Here is a 23,697-nt window from a genome sequence, read left to right on the forward strand (position 1 = left end):
CAAATCATATCATTACTACACAATGCTTTTTCTGCTGCACCCTTAATGTGTGAATGTGTGGAAAAACTATTACTCTACCTGAACAATATTTCTTGTTTAAGTAAGCTGGTGTATATCCATTTTTACACTGGCACTCGTACTCGCCATGCTCTTTATCAATACAGTGAGTACTGTTTGGGGCACAGTCTGTTTTGCCAGGAACTATACATAATCCACCCTCAGTCGTCGCTGAAAATCAAAGCAGTTAAACACATGCAATGCAATTAAACTTCAGATGTAATGTTAAACTGTGAATGACGCTAATGTCACTACACTCCTGCAAACAAAATGTACAGGTGGGTTGGAGTAGTCTATTAAAAAGCATATGCTCAGTTATGTTTCACAATTTTAGCTAGAATCTTAAGCTTTCAGATCCGTTAAACATATCAACTCTAAATATTTATTGAAAGAGTAAATGTTGTACTTTGTTGGAATGGTAAAATTAGAATTGTGATTCATAATGCATTTGGGTTGGCCTTTATTATTTGATTTATACAAACGGTTGATAATACATGCTTAAATGGCGGAATTAATTACAGATATCATCAGAAATACGTTTTTGACTTTTGAAACATTTTCCCCGTCGTTTATTTTAATTTTAGGGTTGGAGAGACGTTACGATGTAAAGATATACAGTAACTGATAGTGGTTGGACAGATTTGAGCTACCTTCATCCATTAACATGTGACAGTGAAAAAAACAAAACTTTTTAATCCGTTAAAATCGCTTTTTTGAATGTTTGCCGTAATAACAGTAACAACAATTCCGTTAACTGTAATCGTTAGGAAGTGGATAACTGTTCATAAATATCTACGCATTAAACGGACAGATCTCTTAGTATTAGGAATGAGTAAATACCCAAACAGAAACATTAACTTAAATGACTGAATATTTGTTTTTCAAAATCAATGTTAAGAAATAAATTTGATACTGATATGTTCGTTTTTGTGGTTATTCATAATTAAATGTCGATATCATACGCATTTAATATCTAATAATTTCGTCCTTCTGCCACTATGTTTTGTTTCTGTTTATTTTTTGTCGACTGTCGATAATGCTAGTAAACTTGTTGTTCTTGTTATTATAAAACAAGTTTACTGTGGTTAACATTATTAGGTATCAGAGATAAATCAGAATCATAATCATAGTAATTATTCGATAATCTAAAGTGAAATGCTTTAAAAAAAACGAGGAAATAATGCATTCAATTCGTAGTAATACAAGTAGTTCTTAATAGAATAATGTCGACTAAACAATTGAATTTCACTGATCTACCTGTAGAACATACTTACCATTAAAATGTTATTTTTGTGTATTTATACGGGTTTAAAATAGACTGAGACTTCACAACTGTGAATGGCGCTAAAATTACGCCTAAAAACTGCATTCAGCTTTCATATTTACATTTTCTACAGTAACTTGCTACAAAAAAAAGCGGTTTGATTTCCGCGAGTATCATAACATCAGGATATCGATCTCTTTAACATCTAAATATAATATCCAAAACAACCCGGTCAGTTGTAATTCGCATTCTAATAAAATACAAATCCTGCTTTTTTTCTTTTTAATCCAGTGAAAAATCAGACAGATATGCCTATTTAATTCTGATCTTTACGGTTACAAAAATTAGATTTAACTTTAACTCAATGTTTCTTTTTGAAATTTTTGTGTCCAATTTTAAAGAGAGGTTTTGTTCATACATTTATTTGTGAATGACGTCATATTGCGCGAAATATGTCTAGGATAGGTCATCCTTGGTATCATTATACTAATGATGTTTACACGAAAATAAACGTTTGTTTTCGGAAAATACATGGTGAATGTAAATATATGAATATAAAAATATATCTTGCCAATATTATTAATAGAAATGATCAAGGTCATATATTACGTCGATTAACTATATAGACTTACAAATGCAAGTCTAATGTATAGCATGCGGTGATATGCAAGGAACGTAGTATGAATGTACTGCTTATAATCTGTATAACTGATCGAAGAAACTTTCTGTGACCATGTTTCCTGAAATCGTTTGAATATTACGGAGACTCTAACTGCTTCTGATGCATGTACGAACTATCGGACACAGTAACGTACTAACTAGTGCAAAATACTCAGAGATATAAAATACTGATCTGATCATATTGAGAATTCCTGTTGATACTTACCGTTGTTTATGTGGTTTTCAGCTGACAAGAGGTTAATATCGACATTGCCAACTTTCAGATTCTTTTGTGTCCTATTTTGTGAAGTGAAGTTTCTAAAGGAATCCAACAATTTTTCTCCTATAGTTTTAATGTCAGTAACATTTTTCCAGTGAACAACGTAATCTGCACGAACGTCATACTGACCAGCATCCCGCCTTCGTCTCTTTCCCTGGCTGAAAGGAGAGAAATGACTTCTAGTTATGTGTTAGGACTCAAAATGGAGGATGGATGGTGGCATTGATCTCTGAAGTCAGTTCTAACCTTTTCAACTGAACACGTTAATCTATAACTATTATTCTACGAGACTCAACCTATTAATTTACCAAATGCAACTCTCTTTATAAAAATAAAGATAAATATGTTGTGAAGGTTTGCCATGTATCAAACAGACGTACATCACTTTATTATTTCTTTCAATTATCACTATATATTATCATTTTATGAACAGTTTTACAAAATGCATTTGACTTTTCTTGACTTTTATTTCGATGAACTGTGCTTTCATATTGAATGCAGTTACTCACTGGATAACCACTCTTAGTCGGAAAACTTCCACACTTATAAACCCTTTCGTGTTTTTAAATCCTTCAGCAAGCTTTAAAGAAAGATATCTATATCAATAACAAACAAAACAACAACAACAACAACAAAACACACACACAGGCGGTCTGTATTCATAACATAGGTGAAAATGCACTGAAACTGTTGAAACCAGCTTTGATTGTAGTAATATAAAAGATAAAACAAAATACTTGGATCGAACTTGCATTTAGATCTTCTTATAAATTCTCAGCTATTCATAAACCCCGTGGTGCTCATTATTCTTTGAAATTTGATACATTAGACACACGTTATCTGATATAATGCACTGATACAAAATACTGATTGACAAACTGAGCCATTACTAGTTAACCTGATGACTTACTTTAAATAATTGACGATATAAGTTTTCTAATATTTGAACCATTCACAGCCTAGTTGCTGAAAGTACACACGCCTACTGTGTCATAGTATCACAGTCACGGTGGTAGTCTGACAAACATGATTTAAAAAGCAGGAACATACATGAAAACACTCATTTCATGCATGACAGGGTCACAAAAACGAACATGTATTTGAACTGTGTATTCGTGCAGACAGCAAAATACTAACTGTACCGTATGAATATAGGTTGTACTTTATGATTACAGATTACATTGAATCAATCAATTCTAATCTTTTGAACTATCTTATTCTTAGTCAAAGAGAGAGTTATGATAATAGTGGTCTAATTGCATCATTCCATTTTTGTCTATCCCAGTTTACATTAGTTTCCACAAATATGATAAAGATCGACATCTTGAAACGTTACCTTATCTTGGACATCTTTTCTGTTTTCATCAGAATTAATTGTCTTGTTTATTTTAGAAACATCTTGAATTGTTGCCGAGATAGTAAAAGCCATATGACCAACATATGTGGAACCCCCTACAATTAACACAAAAGATGCATTGGTGTAATAAAGGATAAGGTGAAGTAACGAAACAAATACAATATAAATAAATGGTCACCTTGTCATTATAAAATACTTTTTTACGAATATACATCAAAATCCGACTAAAGTGTTCATAACTAATGTTTCTAGTTTGTGTCATAATTGTATGCCGCCGATATTGTGTAACGATCGAAATGATTAACATTTATATGTGTTTTACCTGTTTGTTTGCAGACACCATCTTTCCTACCATATCCTGGCTCACAAATGCAACTAAAGTTTCCTTCAGTATTCAGACAAACCTCATTCTCTCCTGTGCATTTTATTGGAGGTAACTTGCATTCGTCTTTATCTTTATAATAGTGAGAAAAAAGCAACAAATTAAAAAGTATACGTTTCATGTGAATCATTTATTTAGAAATACTCTTTAAATGAATTCTTAGACAATACGGGTACTTTTCTACAATACAGAACATTTCAAGATACAGTTTAAAAGAATGTATTTTGATTATTTTGAACGGACAACCGTATACATATTAAGACTGAAAGACACTTTTTAATTCAAATAGACAACATAGTTATGTCGTGTAAGCTTCTATCATATTAAGTATGAATTATATATTTAAAGACGTAATTTATTCATACACGTATTAGTGTCCTTGTTTTAATTTCATTAAAGGCTACTTGACCAGACTTGATTGAATGTTTTTAGATGTTCATAAAATTTGGCATAGAATTATATGTCATTGAAAAATGACAAAGTAAATTAAATATAAGTGTTAGATATTGCTAAAAAGCAAGAAGGGTGTTGATTTTCGCCATTATTATAAAAGGGTTACAACAGTTTACTCCCTTTTGCATAATATATTTGGCACTTAATGAGGATGTCTTGCATAAAACATATATCAATGCGTTTGTCACATTTATCGTTTTAACGGCATTCACACGTTTTGTCATTTTTGTTTTCAGAGAAATAAATCGCCTTACAGGTCTGAACGAGTCTCCATAAATGTAAACTTAGGTTGCATAAGTGCAAACCCAGTACACATTTAACACATCCTATAAATGACCATATTACTTACGGTGATGAAAAGAAAGTCAATTATTGATAAACTTTTATCTTAATGTCTATAAAACTTGATGTAGATATGAAAGTGAATTCAAAATAGTCTTAAATATCCATTAGCTGTATTGCAAAAAAATAATACATACCATCACAATTATGACCGTCTATATTTAACTCGAACCCTCCTTCGCAAAAACATTTATATGAGCCATCCGTGTCATTACAAATTTGTCCACAAGGATTTGGAACAACTGCACACTCATCTATATCTGCATGTGAGACAATTTAAGATTAGAGAGAGATTTCCAGTTTATTAAATTTTCTACTGTGATATTCCATACCAAGTAAACTTTTATCATTATCACCTTATATTTATTTAGAAATTAATATAGTAAAGCATATTTGCTTGATATTCACGGCACATTGTTCCACTTATCTCATTAAGATACGATTTAAGTAGAAGATTAAGCTAGCTTGTCGTTGATTCAGTCCAGAAAACAAAAAAGAATATGTACATTTATCTATGAACTTATTTCAGTATTTAAAACCAATTCAGTTGATAGTCGTTGACATAAGCGTAATATAGTAGATAGTCGTTGACATAAGCGTAATATAGTGGATAGTCGTTGACATAAGCGTAATATAGTAGATAGTCGTTGACATAAGCGTAATATAGTAGATAGTCGTTGACATAAGCGTAATATAGTAGATAGTCGTTGACATAAGCGTAATATAGTAGATAGTCGTTGACATACTACTAAGCGTAATATAGTAGATAGTCGTTGACATAAGCGTAATATAGTAGATAGTCGTTGACATAAACGTAAAATAGTAGAAAGTCGTTGACATAAGCGTAAAATAGTAGAAAGTCGTTGACATACTAGTAAGCGTAATATAGTAGATAGTCGTTGACATAAGCGTAATATAATACGAAACGTTTAATTACAAAACCTTTAAAGAATTCAATCGCGGTTTAGTAGTTTCAACTTAGGCATTACATAAATAAGCGTGTTTAAGTGTATGGAGACTGAAGGAATCTATGCGTACTTCAAACACAACCATACATTGAAACTGTTAAACCATGATTTATATCCTATATTAACAATTTCGTTTTCTCTTTATGTCTTTCATATTGTTTCATACTTTAAGATACAGAAACAATACAATCGGCAACAAGCGTTAACTATTTGAATAGCAAAGCTTCTAATATTCCATCACACGCTTTCATTCGGCAAAATTTGTTAAAACACATATTTCATACGAGAACGTGAGGCATGTGAACACTAATAGTGTTTTCACCTCTTCATCTAAGGAAATAATTTGACATGTAATTGTTAGGCAAATACTATATTCTTACGTGGTAAAATCTAGAAACATATGAAGACAAACATTATAGCTTACTTTCACAAGTTTGATTATTGGAAGCGATCTGACTTCTCCGTCCTTTTGGACAATCTTTGCAAGGCCATGCTGGACTACTGCGATTGAAAGATCCATTGCAAGTATCGTAACATGTGTAATCTTTACAGGGATCTAAATGTCTTTCGCAGTACAAGCCTTCGGAATATGCAGGACACTTGCAGGCTGTCTTCATTATATTCGCTTTTGTAAGATAAAATATTTGTCAGTAAAAATGTTATTTTAAGCTTTGAATTTACAACAATTTATTCTACATTTTTTCTCTCGCCACGTTGTTACTAATAATATAGACTTATTACTTATATAGATACTTTTCACATATAAAACATTTCTCTCTTTGACACCATTTTAGGATCATGTTGACATAAGCTCCACTAAAAAATTGACAAAGCTTGTAAGTTGTGAATACAGAAATGTCGCTGTTAAGGAGATCCCATTCAGGGTTTAGACTTTCATTAAATCGAGGATGGGATTTCTTAATTTCTACAATTCAACAGATGTTGTAAATTTATTTCTTAGCTTTTTATTTTTAAGGTAATTAATAGTCTGCTTAGCACACCGTATCAGTGACATCATAGAACAAAAAAGTCATGAAGTGTACATAATCATGGTTGAGTCGCTCAATTCTATGGCTCAGCCATACTTTTAATAATAGATCAGTATATATTATATCCATAACTAAGGATGGCATAATTGAGTCATACAGCAGAGACGTAAAAAAAGTTCAGTGTTGGACAATATGTAAGATGACATTATCTTATGTGGGTATTTCATTCTGAATTCTCTGTCTGATAGGTAGGTGAGAATTCATCGCATTGTCTAATTATCGTGGATTTTGTGGCTGTATCAATTCCCGAAATAAATCCGAAAGAACAAATGTCATTTATCTTCATTATACCTACAATACTTGGAATGCACAAAATGCAATTCATTTTCAGAGAAATATGCGTTTTGGACAAAGCCATGAGATTTCATGCACAAAAATAATGATTCCGCGATATTTGATCCGTCAAAAATATAAAATAAAATAATTTGTTTATATACCTTAATTTTATGGCTTATTCTATGCCCAACTTGTTTTGTTTCTGGTTTAGCCTTCCTACTATGATTTCACTATGTCATAGGACATATTGAATTAATTATGTTTATTAAATGCACTTTGGGAAAGAACACGTTGATAACACTACTTTCAAATAAATAAAGAGCAATTTAAATTGAACACAAAACTATCAAAACTATCAAATCTGATTTTCAAGTTTCCACTCTACTACACTGAATATCAACAAAAATACTGTCGGTCGGAAAAACAGAGTTAAATTGTGGTTGTATATGATGGTGATCTGTTTTGAATAGCGGTAAAACAACCCAATTTAAATATGGTAGGTCACGCGACACACAGGCTGTTCATGTAATTCGAGTATAATAAGTCTTAACCAGCATTGTCTATATACTATATGATTGGTTGAAAATAAACTCATACCTGAAGAATTTTTATTAAACGAACTAAAATCACACTGTGACGGGTTCTCACATCCGCAGTAATAAATTGTCATTTCTCTTGCCGCTGAAAATCCTAGCGTGTCATTCACAGTGAATGTTAAACTGCTGTCGCTATATCTTAAATATGTGCCAACATTCCAGGTAAAACTGCCATTATCTGTATTATATAAGAATTTTTTTTTGCAACTACATTTACATGTATATTTTCTTTAACTGTTAATACAGTTTGCAATATAAAGTCGTTTCAAAGTAAGAAGCTTGACTTTTAACCAGATTTAAGGTCAGTTAAAAACATTCGAACAGTATAAATAAGTTAACTTCAACGTGCTTTACGGCATGATATGCAATCAATGATATTAGAACTGAGACAATCAATTTTGATTCACTTACTAAATGTGTAATTTTTCACTTGGGTTACCACATTGTACGTCATTTCTTCTGGATCATCAAAGTCGTCGGTTACGTATAGTTTCAGATCAAGGATCTTAGAATTTACTCCGAAGGTTACATTCAGAAAATTCGGGGTATTGTTTTTGAACTGTGGCGGTCTGTTATCTAAAATAGAAAAAATGATATTTTACACATTATGTTTAATGATTATATTATTTTAGATAAATTTAAGTTGTAAAATTGAAATATCATTCACTAAATTATCACCTGATGCAATAATTGTACGAGTGGCAGTGTGAAGAGGATAACTTAAGCTCCCACTAAATAAAATACGGACAGGTAATATGTATACAGGCGTGCATACGTGCGCAAGCGTGTGTGGTAGCCGTGCGTGCATGAGGTAATGATGCCTAAGGATTAAGTGGGATGATGTCGATGGCGATGCAGGATGACATGTTATTAATTAAGAGAAAATATCAACAAGGAAATAACAGTAAACTCTGGCAGAGGGCCATCTACTGGATATTGCTGCCAGTCGTATCATCGGATTTTCAACCTTTTCCCAAAATCCATGTAGAGAAAACTAGCTCCGCGATGGTTTTGAAAGAAACAGACTGATTTATAAGCAACTGTTCAGATCTCATAAAGGATTACTGCTGTGAATGCATTTTTAAATCGGGACGGTGGTATAAGACGAGAATATTTTCCAAATACAGGGAAAAATATCCACTAACTTTGCAACCATGTTTTATTGAAAAAGAATATTTGCTACTGTGGTATTATATAATGTCCGTTTCCACTCAATACATTTGAAAACGTTAGGCCAACGGACTTCAATATCACCAGAACAGGTCATATAATGTGTCATTCACAACAAATGAGCAATGTGCAATTATAGATAAAAGCATTCTCAAGTTACTGAGCGGAAACAAAACCACTTACAGACGGACGGACATACGCACTTACCTTACATTTTACGTCCCTAAGGGCTTATGAAAGTGAGATAAGAAGAAAAGTTAACAGTATTGTACTTTTACAAGCCGTGATTCCTTGAAAAAACCCTATGTTTGTATGCACTTTAATATCTTAATTCGAAAACAGGAGATAATTGAAAAAGTAAGAGTTATGGATTTTGTACACACCTCTGTCTTTTGTCTCAGTCACTGAATAAAAAATAGCAAAATCAATATCATAATGGTGGTATGACAGACAGTCTGACCGACAGACAAAGATATATAAAAGCCAGAACAGGCTATGATTGTAAAAGGTCTAACACCTTATTATTCTTCTGCATATATATAGAGCTATGAGTACTCCATGAAAATCATTTTCCAGTCAGAGTGAGAGGTCTTACGCAAACTATTTTCGAATTAAAATTCAACTTTACAAATCAAATAGGCAATTATTAGAGGGCCACTGTATTACTAAACTTACGATTTATTTCATAGAAATGATGCTTTTCTTCAGCAACCGCCATAACAGACTCTCCTTGTGTTACATTTTTTGTTTTAGCAATAATAACAAGACATTGAATGTTAGGCTTCTTGTCCCAGGAATTTCTACAAGTGTCATTAAATTTGGTAATGTTAGCAACTGAAAAGCCTTTAAACAATTTGTCTAGGTCGCCCTTTTCAGCAATCTCCTGTAAGAATTGTGGTCTCGTATGTTTTCCGTTCCAGTATGTAAAATTACCCCCAGTAATGTTATAATTGAATTTACTGTCGTCTTTTGATACCGTCCCTGTAAAATGTGAAAAAGAGATAACTAGAGACGTTGTCATAGAATGAAACACAATTAACATATTAAAATTCCACGTCGGATATCTTTCTTTCATAAAACTTGTACTTGAAGTTGGTACAAATGTTGCGTTACCACAGTTTAACATTAGTTTACAAAGCTTTTTAATATATATTGACATGTATTCATTAAAAAAAGACATGGACACAGATTCAGAAGGATCAATCACAAAAATGAAGGCCTGCATCATAATATATGTAGACAAAGATATGTTCATTTTAACACATAAAACACAAAAGAAAACACTGTTCAAACACGATATTCAGGGCAAACTTTGCATAAAGAAAGTCGGTAGGGCTAATATATAACAAAATCATTACATGATTCACCAAAATAGTACAATTCTGGCTCTGTTGCATTAATGCTGACTTTGCTTTCATTTCCGTCAATATAATATCCATCTTGTAAGTTGCCAGCCAAGCCTCTAAATCCGGTGACATTCTTTTTACTATCGAAAGAAACACGCATGAAATCTCCTCCACTGAATGTTATCTGAAATGATAGCATGTTATTGCAGAGTCTAAGTTATAAAACAATGTTTAGAAAAATAGGTTAAAATATCACTTATTTAGCAAAGTTACACAGGAGATTTCAGGAACATGATGGTTTCCTCATTATCAACCGATCAGTGTAACCAATCCTTTAAATTAATGAAAGCCGACCAGCTTTTCATGGTGGTAGATTTTTCTCGAAACGTCACAGACTGGCTGACAGTTTTAGACTGTATTGTATATAAATTTCAAACTATCGACAAAATATAACCCAGGGGACCGCAGCAAACTTCTGGTATGCCAGAATAATGAACACAATAACACACAATAGTCTGCTATCCTTCGAAAGGGTCTTATATAGCAACGCATTTGCCAACTCTGCTAGGACGATTTTTATAGATCTATTGGCGAAGAAGTAGGTTTTAGTTAAGATGCTTTTTGATATTTTGTTCATGATAAAATATAAAACAACAATGCCTTCTCACTCCAATACAAAGTTTTGAATGTCTTCAGTGTCTTAAATTCGCAATAATTACCCTTTGAATGTTTGTCTTTTGTGTAAGCATTATTCCAAAACTGAAAGGTTCCGAGCAGAACAAGTAGAATCCTGATTTACCAGACGGCTTAGGATTACTTTTACAGTCCTTGGAATTTGCCCATAATGATCCGTCATGTTGAAAAAGATTCAAGGTTTTGTCGTTTCTGTTGTAAACAATCGTTATGATGTCATTCTTTATGTTGTCCTGTAAATGTAAGGTATATCAAACTTTTTAGTCTCCAAATCCTACTCGACAGAGCATAGTGCGCTCTAATAAATGTACCTAACAAGTTTAGTAATCATAGCTCGAAGCATTTTAAAGTTATAAAGCTAAAGCTAAATTGCAAACAGACGTATTGAAAGCCAGCACAATCACATAATACGTCCATTTGATTACTACATATGACAGTGATCATAACCTTTGACTAAAATACTAAATGGTAAAAGCTATTTTTATCTAACTGTCACCGTAATCTGAACCTTATAACAACTGTTCTAAATATCAATTGCGGTCATCCAATGCCCATGAGAAAATTCCTGCCGGATCGGGTAACAGGCCGCCATCCAGGTCTCTGCGCTGACAGTCACGGTGACCCTGATATTTGACTAAATGATATGAAAATCAGTGCGGCTCATTAACTGCCTACAGAAAATGGTCTGCTGTCAAAAGTGTTTTTGTATCAACAGTCAGTGTGACTTTGACAGAAATTGATAGAGTCATCCATTGCTAATAGAAAATTTGCTTGGTAACAAGGTAATAAGAATTGGAGTGGAAACACAATTGTTATCAGACGTTTGTGTAGGCAGACATAAATGCGGACGACTGTGTGAGCACACAATGCATACCATTAGGCGTATAAAAAGCTAGCATATTATGGAAAGTATTGAAAAAGTTCTCCTTCTTTTTAAGAAGACTTATTTTCATTTATATTTTGTAAACATATGTTTACATGTAGTGCCATTTGAAAAATAAAAGCAAGCATAAAAGAACACTGAAATTCCTGATTTCCAACAGCAACGTACCGCAAGAACGAAGACAACGAATAATGTTGAGTCTTGATTGCCTTTGATCAAGAAATCTGTTCGAGCCTGAATCTGCAGCATCCTTAAAGTAAAATTGTATGCAAACATATTATTAGACAACTGCTAGAGTAATTGATCATGCACCGCTTGTATATTGTATCAAGGTAAATTTTGAGTAATAATTCGGGACTGGTTATATTTTCAGCTCAAAGAAATCATTGCTTTTAATTTCCTAATAAAAAATACTAATGTTAAAATTTATATGTTATTAATCGCTCGAGTCTTACATAAAGCAGTTACAAGGCGAGTCACCAAATCTGTTTTCATACGAAATAAATTGTTATCAAAATATGCAAACAATGAAAACAAAATCTGTCAGTACCTAGACATATAACAAGTTTAACATCTTGAATTAAAGTCCTAATTTTATAAGTATTGAAATATCCCCTTATTGAGTTGCATCACCAACATGTTATTGAACACCGTCCTACAAATATAAGCAATGCCACGAAGCAACCACAGCTATGCAACCATGGAAAAACATCACTAAATAATAATAACTCTTAGCCGAAACATAGTACTTTTAAATAAAGAAGCCGGGCGTGATGTTGTTTTATGATTTGATATGATGGTTTTTGTGACTTTCAGTTTGATTGCGAATCTTATACAAGTTATTTGGCAAAATTAGATGAAAAAATGTTATTACATATTGTAGTCAAGCTAACTCATCAAAAGTCATTTACTTCAAAATTCCATTACATTCCTAATCATTAGCGTCTTTTTATCAAAATTGTCATCCACTTTCATTCTTGTAAAAATCAGGCGTATATTTATGAAATTTTGAGCAACAGCAATTACAACCCAGTTTTAAAAATGAGAGACGGAAACCAAAAATAGTCCAGACAGGCTTAAAACCAGGACCTTAGAGGTGGCAACACCACGACATTATTTCTACACCTAGTTTCTTTTTTAGATTCGTGTGGCATAGACTTTTAGACTCTGTATGAATACTTTCAAAGGTCATTTTTACTCTGCACTAACAGATTAAATTCCCAAATAAAACACCAGGTGCACAATGTCAGATGCTGATTAATAAAGGCATATGTAATCTCCCCCCCCCCTACACACACCCTCCAATTAGTGATGTGTGTGGTGGTGGTTGAGGGAGATGGGTAGAGGAAATGACATATAAGTTTCCTAAAACTGAATAAAGAGATAGAAGAAAACATAACTGGATGAAAATGTATTATACAGAATTTAAACTGCCTCAAAATAAAGTTGAAAATGTATCAGGTTGGCATGATGCATCTTCCATAGCCACCGACAGTCCGCTAGAAGGTAGAATCTAGGAACCCGCAACGATGAATTTTCGAATGAATAAAACGTTTTACAGTGGCAGATGCCATACGTTCAGATCCTTTCACACCTATATTAAGTGAGAAAACATCAGATTATATCAGAAAATTACTAATTTATTGACGTGTAAAAATGATCTGACAGAACTGAAATTTGTAAAGTCTTTAGATTTTAGCCGTGGCTTGAATACTTTCTTAGGTCCGGTAAAAAGATAATTGTTTCAACTCCGGTAGAAAGGTTTCTCAATACAGTAGGCATTGTACACACGATCATATGTGTTAAGTGACTTATTTGTTAACTGACCGCATCGAATCCTTCTCAACGTTTTACTTCATAGATACATCCCATTAAACGATGTTTTCATTACGATACGTGCGACCACATGAAAATGTCCATAGCAGGTAAAATCGCATTGAAAAGTATTTAATAAACTAACGTGTACGATACGTCGCGGAATCAACTCATAGCGAATGAATAAGCCTTACAGTTTGTAACAGTTGAGCAAACAAACAATTGCCACAGTCAGTGTTTGGTATTTTAGAACAAATCTTGAATAATATCTATCTCAGTTTCAAACTAAATGCTCATGGTAAATCAGAAAGTTATGATCAGACTACTGTAATGCCTTGTAATCACGTTTAGGCTACTGTATTGCCTTGTTAAGTGGTACACCAAACAGTACACTCATTAAGACGCCCCGTCGCAATCATATAACATCAGGTCTGATAGAGCTCCATTGGTTGCCAGTGAAACACAGTGAGCAATACATTGTTCTGACCCACTCCTTTAAGGCTCTACAAATCATTCCCTGTCTATATAAGGGGTATGATAGAAGTGTATAAACCGGTCAGTAACCTAAGATTAAAAGACACGGTCTCACTGGTTATGCCAAAAACTAAATCAGTAATGTATGGTAATCGCAGCTTTTTGTTCTTTGCTCCCAAGCTTTGGAACTCCATTCTCGTCAAAATCAGGGATGCTCACTCGCTGGTTATTTTTAAAAGCCTGGTAAAAAACCCACTTCTTTGTACAACATTTCGTAAAGTGACCAATTGCATTTTTCTTTTCATCCCACAGCAAAGCCTTTCATCCTAGGGTTACTTAAATACTTTTAAATATGTATACATGTATATGTTTGTCTTGTTTTATCTATATGTTTTACATTTTTCCGTCAAAACATCGTCGTCCTAATGACATTTTCCAGCTTCGGTTCGCATGTCGTTTGTCTTCTTGCATGGTCGTGTTGTCATGTCGCATTGTCGCTATGTCACTTCGCATTGTCGTATGTCGCCGACATACCTCAACGGAGGATATTACAATTGGTGTGAACTGGATTTCGTAAATAGTGGACATTGTTTTTACATATCAACACTTTATTCACGTGTTAATTTATTACTTTTGACAAGGCCGACCATATCTCTTTTGTATGTATTTTATGGCGGTTAAAGGTGGATATTAATTTAGATGTTGAGCAAGTAATAGACATATTCGAAATTTTCACATCTCGGTGTATTTAAGATGTTTGAGGCGTCGCTTGGTGAGAAACAATGTGATGTCTGCCCAGAGCTCGAATAAGAAATCCTTCGCTTACAGGGTGAGTGCTCTACCGATTTAACTAACCGCTGCTTGACACATATTCTCCCTTAACGTGATCAAGTTCGTACCGTGACAGAGCTATTATTAACTTTATTTTGACTTACCAAAACAGAAATATTTTATCAGAAGTACAGATTTGATAAACATGCTTTGCCTTAGGAATGAAATGAATATAAGAGCTATTGTATTATTTTTACAAAAGATATGCATTGCCAATGATACATTTAGCCGCAAATTATCAAATATGCATCTTTGTAAAACTAACAATCAAGAATATGTTGGAAACCATTGAATTCTGAAGTCACACAGATTTTAAAAACATTTTAAAAACATTGTCTTTTGGTTCTGATTGTTGAAAAAACCTCGCTATCTGTCAAATGCCAATGTATTGCTAGAATCATGCATTACATTGAAATCAAAAGAAATACCGGTACTCAAGTTTTAATATTTTCATGCCAAAGGAGCTAATAAATGTTTACAAAAATTTATTTCTAATACGGATCTATATTTCGTCTTAAAACAAAATGAACAATAAGTGAAATATGTCATAACACACTGTTTGAATGTGACTGACTACCTTTCAGATACTGCAATAATTCTTAGGGCTGCATTTTATCAATATATTTTAAAATAGGAAAAGTCAAAAGCAACAAGCCGCTCATCTCTGCAAAAATGTTTAATTGTTTAAAAATTGTTATGAAAAGGTTGTGACCTCGTAAACGCTTCGCCTTTCACTTTAAATACGTTCAAAGAAAACAAACACACTTGACCGTAAATATCTAGATGTACTTCGTTTACCCGATTAGGTTGTCAGAGGAAATGTTCGTACAGCAATCTTATTATAGAGAATAATAGGTTAGTGCCTAAGATGAGAAAGTTTATCTGGAGAGGTGGAGGAGGTTATCGGGTTAGCCGAAGGCGAACCTGATAACGTCCAGAACCGAGCCAGATAAACTTTCTCCATCTTAGGCACTAACCTATTATTCTATTTGTCTTGTCATTACTTCATTTTCCGATATTTGGCAATTTATTTTACCAAAAGAAGTGTGCGAAAACCGTTTTAATGACGTCATATTTTAATGAAGTCACTTATATAATGACGTAATCACCGACACAGTAATGAAAGTACTGCAAGTGACAGGATAAAAAATCATCTCCTACTAATGCTACGTATTAGATCTGAGGACAGGCTATTGCGAATCACGTTGACCGATCAGAGCCATGCTTTCAACACCTTGAAATAAATCGAAATTAGATGTTTAAACTAGATGCCCTTTGACCCCTAAATATGACCTTGACCTTTCAAGTTCTTATGCTTGACAGATTGTCTCATTGAGGCAAACAATTGTGGCAAGTTATTTATGAAAACCTTAATCCACGGTTGAGTTACAGCTCGGTCAGAAAACTGCACCATGTTTTGACATTTGACCTTTAAGTACATTTTAGCTACCAATTTGGCTGTCCCACATGACACATGACACATCATCAAACATGTATGCCAAAGTTTAAGAATCTCTCAATGCAAGGTTGAGTTACAACACGGACAAGCAAAACAGCATCGTGTTTTGACTTCGATTTCAAAGTATTGATCTTGTCCTTTAAGCATGCGATATGTGGTGTCATTAAGACAAACATATGTGCCAAGTTTTGTAAGAATCCCTTAATCTATGGATAAGTTACAGCCCGAACAAACTAGGACGGACGCATGCACGCACTAACACCGAACGGCCATATTGTGACAACTATATCGAGCTCATCGCCTGCGGGCTCGACAAAAAATCTATAATTAGCCCGGAATTCTAGTTTTCGATATTTGATTATCACATACGGGTTGATATTTCTGATAAGAAAGTTTATAGAAACATATAAGAATTAATTATATTCCCCTATTTTTTTCTATCTAAAATTAGAAAGCGTTTATAAGAGATACCGGAGGTAAACTGCCTTAATTATAAAGCTTTGTATTTAAGCATTGGTAAGTACGTATTCCTCTGTGGTGTACTGGCCAAGAGTGCAGGAAGATATTTATTGCCGCGGCGGCCCGGGTTCCATTCCCTACTTGGGCGTGATTCTTTTCTTGATATCACATTTATAAAGATAGTTCTTTAAAAAGCGTAAACTCTTCAAGGTCATGTCCTTTGTATTTTATGTATGCATGAAAGTAAATAAATAGCTGGGTGTAATAGAAATATGATATTTTTCAAACTCTGCTTATTCTTGTTAGGATGTAGAAGGTACATAGTGCAATGTGAAAATAAGATTGTATTAAGCCTGTATTTTATTGGCACATTTACTGTACCACTGCGCATGACCACCGGAAGGGATGGTACGATGATGAAAATGCTATAGTACGATGGTGAATATGCGATGGTACGATGGTGAAACCGCAATGGTACGATGGTAATACCGCGATGCCACGGTGGTGAAAACGCGATGGTACGATGGTGAAAACGCAATAGTACGATGATGAAAAAGCGGTATTTCACCATCGTACTTTCGCGACTTCATCATCGTGCCATCGAGTTTTCACCATCGTACCATCGTTATTTCATCATCATGCCATCGTGCCATCGCGTTTTCGTCATCGTACCATCGTGCATTGCGGTTTAGAATTCAATAAAATGTCACGATTGTCAAAACGGAAAACCGTAATATCATGCTGAATCATTTTGATAAGATCGGTCATCCATCAACGTGATGTAGTATTTTCTCAAATTATTCTCTGTTCTTTTTTTTTGTACATAAACGGGTCGGATATAGCAAAACTTACTTCCCTGAATTTTCTAGAAAGGTGTATTCTCCATGGCCATTGAATGAATATGTATGCCCATCTACAGTAGTAATTTCTGGATCTCCCCACGATGTAGCTAAAATAAAGACGATAATAATAATTACATATTTTATTTATTCAATGAATTCTTATAGTCGTGTTATGATTTAATATTTAAAGATTTAATATAATTATGAAATAACCATATCGTTTCTATTATTTATAGTCTTATAAACAACGATTCAGAGTCTAAATGTGCAGGAATTTAACTACGAGGGCGGAAGCCTGAGATTTAACCACGCTTGCTTTTTTGCTTTGTTTAGCTGGCGAAAAGGCCCAGCCATGTTAGAAAACTAAGTGAAAACAAAATTACTCTTATACCCGTTCACCGGAGGGGACTATAGGAAGGCCTCTAGTCCGTCCGTCCGTCTGCCCGTCCGCAAATCTGGATCTCGCAATTACTCAAAAAGCATTCAAGCCAGGTTCATATAACTTGGTATGTATAAAATGTGCAATATGCAGATAATGCAAGTACATGACTTCTGCTTTTAGGTCAAATGTCAAGGTCACTATTGAAGGTCAAGTGAAAACGGTTTTCGCATCATAACTTTTATATGCATTGATGGATTATCTTAGTAGTACTCACAAACGTTCCCCATGATGAGACAAAGTGTAAACACATAACCTATGCTTGCCGGTCAGAGGCCGATGCCACTGTTTAAGGTCAAGTGAAAACTTGTTTCTGCCCAACAACTTTTAATTGAATTGAAGAACTTCTATTACTTCACCCACATATTTCCTATGATTAGACTATTTGTCGTGCATATGACCCATGGTTGTCGGTAAAACGTAAAGGTCACTATTGAAGGTTAAGTAATTTTTTCCGCTCCATAACGTTACGTTCATTTATGGATTATCCTCATACTGCACACAAATTTCCCCATGATGAGACGTGTGGTATTCATGATCTATGCTTGTAGGTCAAAGTCACGATTGAAATTTAAGGTAAAATAGATTTTGTTTCTTAGCTCCTAAATGCCTTGAAACAGTTCTAGTTTTAACACAGTTGTCAACAATCAAAAGGGACGAACACTTAACAAAGTTTTATACCGGTTCGGACTTCTGTATTGCCACTGCAATACTCGGTCGATTGTTTAACGTGAGATTTTCCCAACTCGATGCTTAATTTATTTTGTAACAGTGATCCTGATACAGTGCTAAACCATCAATATTAAACTGAAATGTAGCATGATATCAATGCTTCCTATCTTTTATATGTTTTAAATATTACCACATAGCTGATGCATTTTTCGAAGCCATTCCCATTGCACTGCAGACGAGGTAATGCGGTAATTATTTACAATTTTGTTTCATGGTCACTTTAGAATATATTTACTTTTTATTAAGAACAGCGTCAAGTCTCATTTTTTTTTTTAATTCGAAAGACTAAGTAGTCGAACACATAAAATACTATGGTTGATTTGACGGCTGCCACCAGACCATAAATACTTTTCTACATGCAATAATTTACCTTAAGGTATTCCATCAAAACCATGGTACCTAAACGAGTAAACATACTTACGCTGTAAAAATCATATACCGCGTTAATTTTCAGTACGGACCTGCCAAATAATGTATGATATTACACGTAAATAGCATTCTTAAGGAAAACATTACAAACCCCCCAAAAGGATACTTTCTAGAATTGAAACTTGGAGACTGTATTCTACTTTTCAGGCAATTTTAAAACAATTTTTACTTACAACAAACAGATACTAGTATGATTCAAAACATTTCATACATATAACAAGTACAGTGATGAAATTGGCTATATTCACCATGTACTACATCAGTGCTGCCAGTGCAATTATTTGAAGGAAATAATTCGTAAAACGTTTCGCATAAGTCGGAATCCTTGCAGCAAGCCTCATGGATATCCTCAATATCAGGCTCTAAAATGTCAGGTATTAGGTAACCTCCATTATTTGGTCCAAATAGAAGATTGCCGTATTGACTGAAATATATATCATACATTAAAGTAACATGTAACATACCTAAGGCTTTTAAATATGCATGTATTACAAACATTCTTATCTAATAATTGCTTAATTCATGTTTAGAATACTTTAGAAGATTACTGTATTGCTTTATGATTTTACCACTAAATCTCAAAATTGGTTGTAGGTTCATACAAAAGGAATGACGTATTTATTTATGGCATATATGCGTATTTTTGTTATATCACACTTCAAGAGCATCTTGCATTGTTAAGAAGGAGGCTTTCCATAATGACTCATTTATAACACATTTAGCGTAGTTGGAAATATGCTAAGTAATATGCATAAACACTTAGCCTGACTAAAGGGAATACCCCTTTTTACATGAAATTGGGTCACATGAACAAAAGTCTGTGTGCTGATGACTGTTGGTGTCTTTGTCATGAAAACTAGTGTTATATCACATTGAATGATGTCATTTATAGATGACGTCGATTTAATTTACTTGATCTATGATACTAGGTAATGAAAGAGGGAATTTCAGCAGAAAAAAAATAACAATGCAAAGAAGTTATTGAGTAAAAATTTCATTTCCATTCAACTCGTTTAATAAATTCAGTGTGAAAAAGATACTTTTGTAATATACACCAAACAAATTATTTGTTTCAGACGTGTTTGAGATATTTGTCCAATGACCAGTTAAACAACAAACTTATCCTTAGTTTAGTACATTGTATATATAATCTCGTGTACTTATTTGTTTTATTAAAACAGGAATATTACCGTTTACAAAGGAATTGCATCTTATTAATGTGATAGATAATCAATCCATTTCGTTAACCTGTATTATATACATTAATTTGCATTAGATACTTTTCAGCAGCGATAAAATTTTAAAACAGGAACGCACAGAAATTTTATTACATCAATTTAATTGAATACAATAACTAATAGTATATATCTTACTCGTAACAACACATTTGTTTCAATCCATTTTCAGAAAACCATTGTTTGTAGCAATTGCCAGTCTTCTGAAAACTGTAATCAAGCGCCATCTTCTGTTCAAAACAAGCACAAGGTGTCGCTGTATGTTGGTATTTTAGAATGAGATTCTTTATTTCTACGTCAGCTGTAATTCGTCGACAAACATGCGAACTGTTTTCAGAAGCTGAAATGCAAACACAACAGCATTGTTTCTTAATATGCTTTATAAATTTTATAGACTATTCAACCTGTCAAACTTGCAAAATGAAAACGTGTACTTCTTTGACAACACATACCTAGCTCAGATCTTCAAGTAACTATATCATGGATATAAACTTCATATCGGAAAGTAGGCAATTTATATTTTCGCATTCCAGATGTTTACCATGGTTCCCCGGTAGAACTCGGGTACCATGTCGAACATTTGATGAATGAGAATGGCAATGCATTTTCGGAGTTAGATAACACTAAACACTCGAAAACACATAGAATCCGACAGTAAGACCGTTTTAACTCTCAGAAATCGCTGTGTCATATCAAGACAAACGGATCAAACAGATAAGGCAATATATAAGATGTACTTGTATAAATGTTTCATAGCATACCCGTACGGTTAAGCCAAACTTTCATAATTTAAAGTAGTTTATTATAAATAGTTTTAAGCAAATAATCAAAAATCATAAAATCTCCCAACCTCCACCAATCCCACCCTTCCTTCCCAAAGTGGGAGGGTTAGAGTTAGTACAGTACAAAGTGATCTGACATAAACTAATATTCTCTTTATCTTAAAGACAAAGAAAATCTCCTATATAAGTGACCCCCCCCCCCAAATACCAGACTTTTTAATCCCCAATATACAAGATCCTGTCTGGTCCAGTCTGATAAGGGTCCATAAAACCCCTGTAGACTTGACATGTAGCCTAATTATTGTCAGAGAATCATAAATTTTATTGCCTACAGGTAAATTGGTTATTTCCTGTGTTTTGCATTTTATTAATTGAAATGCTGTTGTTTTTTAGTCTTTTTTCAGCATGTACACAAAATTTTAATTGTTAAGATGCTAATTTTGATTGCTCAGTCATGTGAGTAATGTCCTGGCCAATTAAATTATAACTCTTATAGCAAAGCAATTCTCACTATAAAATAATTATTCAAAACTTAATAAGAGAAATTACAAGTTTGTTTATTCAATGATATGATCTTTTTATCAAAAGTAACAAAATAAAAGCAAACAAAAAAAGATAATTGCTGGATTTTATTAGAAATTAAAGAAGCGTTCAGTTGCATTTTTAATAGATAGAGAAGGTATATAGACAGAAGGATGTTATATATTAAAAATGCTTAATTTCTCTTGTGTTGTTTAAATAATGTTAACTTTCTTTTATGTATAATAAAATCCAGCAATAAAGATATATCATTGTTCAAAATACACAATAATTTATTACTTCTAAAAGCTATGTGCCTGAATGCATTTTTTATATTTTTGATAATAATAAACAGCAATAATGAGATGTAATTGTTAAAAAACTTACTTTATTAAAAATATGATAAAACACTATTGTATCTTATCACTTTGTTTATTTAGCCCTAATTCAATCAAGCTTTCTAAACTCGTTATAAAGGTGAGAACTGATTTGCTATAAAGGTGAGAAATATCACCTGCAATTTATTTACTGCACAGTAGCTATACAGTAGCTTGTTATGATAAACAGAAGCAAGTCTACCAATGGTCCAGACTTGTGTATTGGCCCTTATCACCAATACGCAGACCTTATCATCTCCATAGGCCACATACCAGGCATACCAGAATCAGTGTCTTTAAAATTAATGAACCACATTATTGAAAGGGTATACAAGGATCCAAATTATAACTAACAGGTAATTTTAGTTGTTTTTTGTTCACATTTACACAAATACATTGTCTTATAAGTTAATTCGTAATTTATAGTTTCAAAAGGAGTAAAAAGAAATGTTGGGCCTACTGATTTTGATAAACTGGATAACAAGCTTAGAATCACATCTGAATGTTTATAATTAAAAATCACTAGCACAACCATTGAGATAACAAATAGCAATAAACAGACAGTGATCTTAAAATTACTTGTTGGAAAGCATTCTGATGTATTGTCGAGGAGATAAGTCTGATATCGCCGGTGGCTAGGCGTGCAATACGACGTATTCGTGCCAAATTTTTTTATGGCTGGTGGCCGCAAAACAAAAATTTCTTTTTCGTTCACTGATAGTTGTTTTAAATATTGATAAAAAAGCAGAGAAAAACGAATATTTTGGCTATAGCAGCTTTTCCCCCTATAACATCTGGTTTCATATGACTTTTGAATTTTTCTAATATAGTATGTAACGTTCCGCTTTATACATTACAAATTTGAATGGTTAATAACAAAATTGGTCACTCAACGTAATGAGTGCGGGCAGTTCCCTTCTAAGGAACAGCTGATGAAAGATTTACTTTTTATTTGGCTTACTTTTTTAACTTTCTAGAATATTCCATAATTTGAGACAATTTAAAATGTCTACGCTCTGTCTAATTTCGATGCTTATTTACAAACAAAACTTAATTAGACTGAATTGTTCTTTTATTGTTGCGTATATGTGCTTTGCCATAGAGTTTTCTATAGCTTTCTGTGGATTTAACACGCGGAATACATTATAGTTCATAGTTTATTTGTCGGGCTGTCATAATATCAGGATCATGTTGTAAATCACATTGTATTAACATAAAGTACGACTTAAAATGATCTAGACGACAATGGCAATTTTTTCTACAATAAGGAATGATTGGGGGTTCTATTATTAGTAAAATAAATTATATCTTTTAATTACAAAGAATTGATCTATGAATACGTATAATATCTATTAAGGAAGAACTCCATTAAAAAACTCTCCTGCTCAATTCAAATCGAGACAGACATAAAATTTAATAATCACAAATTGGAAAATTACAAATTTAAAGGCAATATATATTTTTTTTTAAACGGTATGAATAAAACTTTAAATGTGACTGACAAAAGAAATTTTGTCTGTTTTAGTCA

At 33.3% G+C, this 23,697-nt stretch overlaps 1 protein-coding gene across 1 annotated transcript in view; it reads right to left on the bottom strand.

Annotated features, from left to right (window-relative positions):
- Nucleotides 1-23,697, bottom strand: part of LOC123543070 (uncharacterized) — a 72,913-nt gene that overhangs the window by 45,126 nt on the left and 4,090 nt on the right. The window contains exons 2-17 of the mRNA XM_053532098.1: nucleotides 20,630-20,831; nucleotides 19,505-19,680; nucleotides 17,667-17,763; nucleotides 11,945-12,026; nucleotides 10,920-11,126; nucleotides 10,213-10,384; nucleotides 9,530-9,835; nucleotides 8,096-8,260; nucleotides 7,686-7,862; nucleotides 6,188-6,388; nucleotides 4,933-5,055; nucleotides 3,941-4,072; nucleotides 3,598-3,713; nucleotides 2,771-2,841; nucleotides 2,208-2,419; nucleotides 79-228 (exon numbers count right to left, since the gene is read on the bottom strand). Of these exons, the coding sequence (XP_053388073.1) occupies nucleotides 79-228; nucleotides 2,208-2,419; nucleotides 2,771-2,841; nucleotides 3,598-3,713; nucleotides 3,941-4,072; nucleotides 4,933-5,055; nucleotides 6,188-6,388; nucleotides 7,686-7,862; nucleotides 8,096-8,260; nucleotides 9,530-9,835; nucleotides 10,213-10,384; nucleotides 10,920-11,126; nucleotides 11,945-12,026; nucleotides 17,667-17,763; nucleotides 19,505-19,680; nucleotides 20,630-20,831 (2,589 nt within the window). The remainder of the gene's footprint in view (nucleotides 1-78; nucleotides 229-2,207; nucleotides 2,420-2,770; nucleotides 2,842-3,597; nucleotides 3,714-3,940; nucleotides 4,073-4,932; nucleotides 5,056-6,187; nucleotides 6,389-7,685; nucleotides 7,863-8,095; nucleotides 8,261-9,529; nucleotides 9,836-10,212; nucleotides 10,385-10,919; nucleotides 11,127-11,944; nucleotides 12,027-17,666; nucleotides 17,764-19,504; nucleotides 19,681-20,629; nucleotides 20,832-23,697) is intronic.

The sequence above is a fragment of the Mercenaria mercenaria genome, chromosome 19 (assembly GCF_021730395.1).
Source record: "Mercenaria mercenaria strain notata chromosome 19, MADL_Memer_1, whole genome shotgun sequence".
Classification (NCBI taxonomy): domain Eukaryota; kingdom Metazoa; phylum Mollusca; class Bivalvia; order Venerida; family Veneridae; genus Mercenaria; species Mercenaria mercenaria.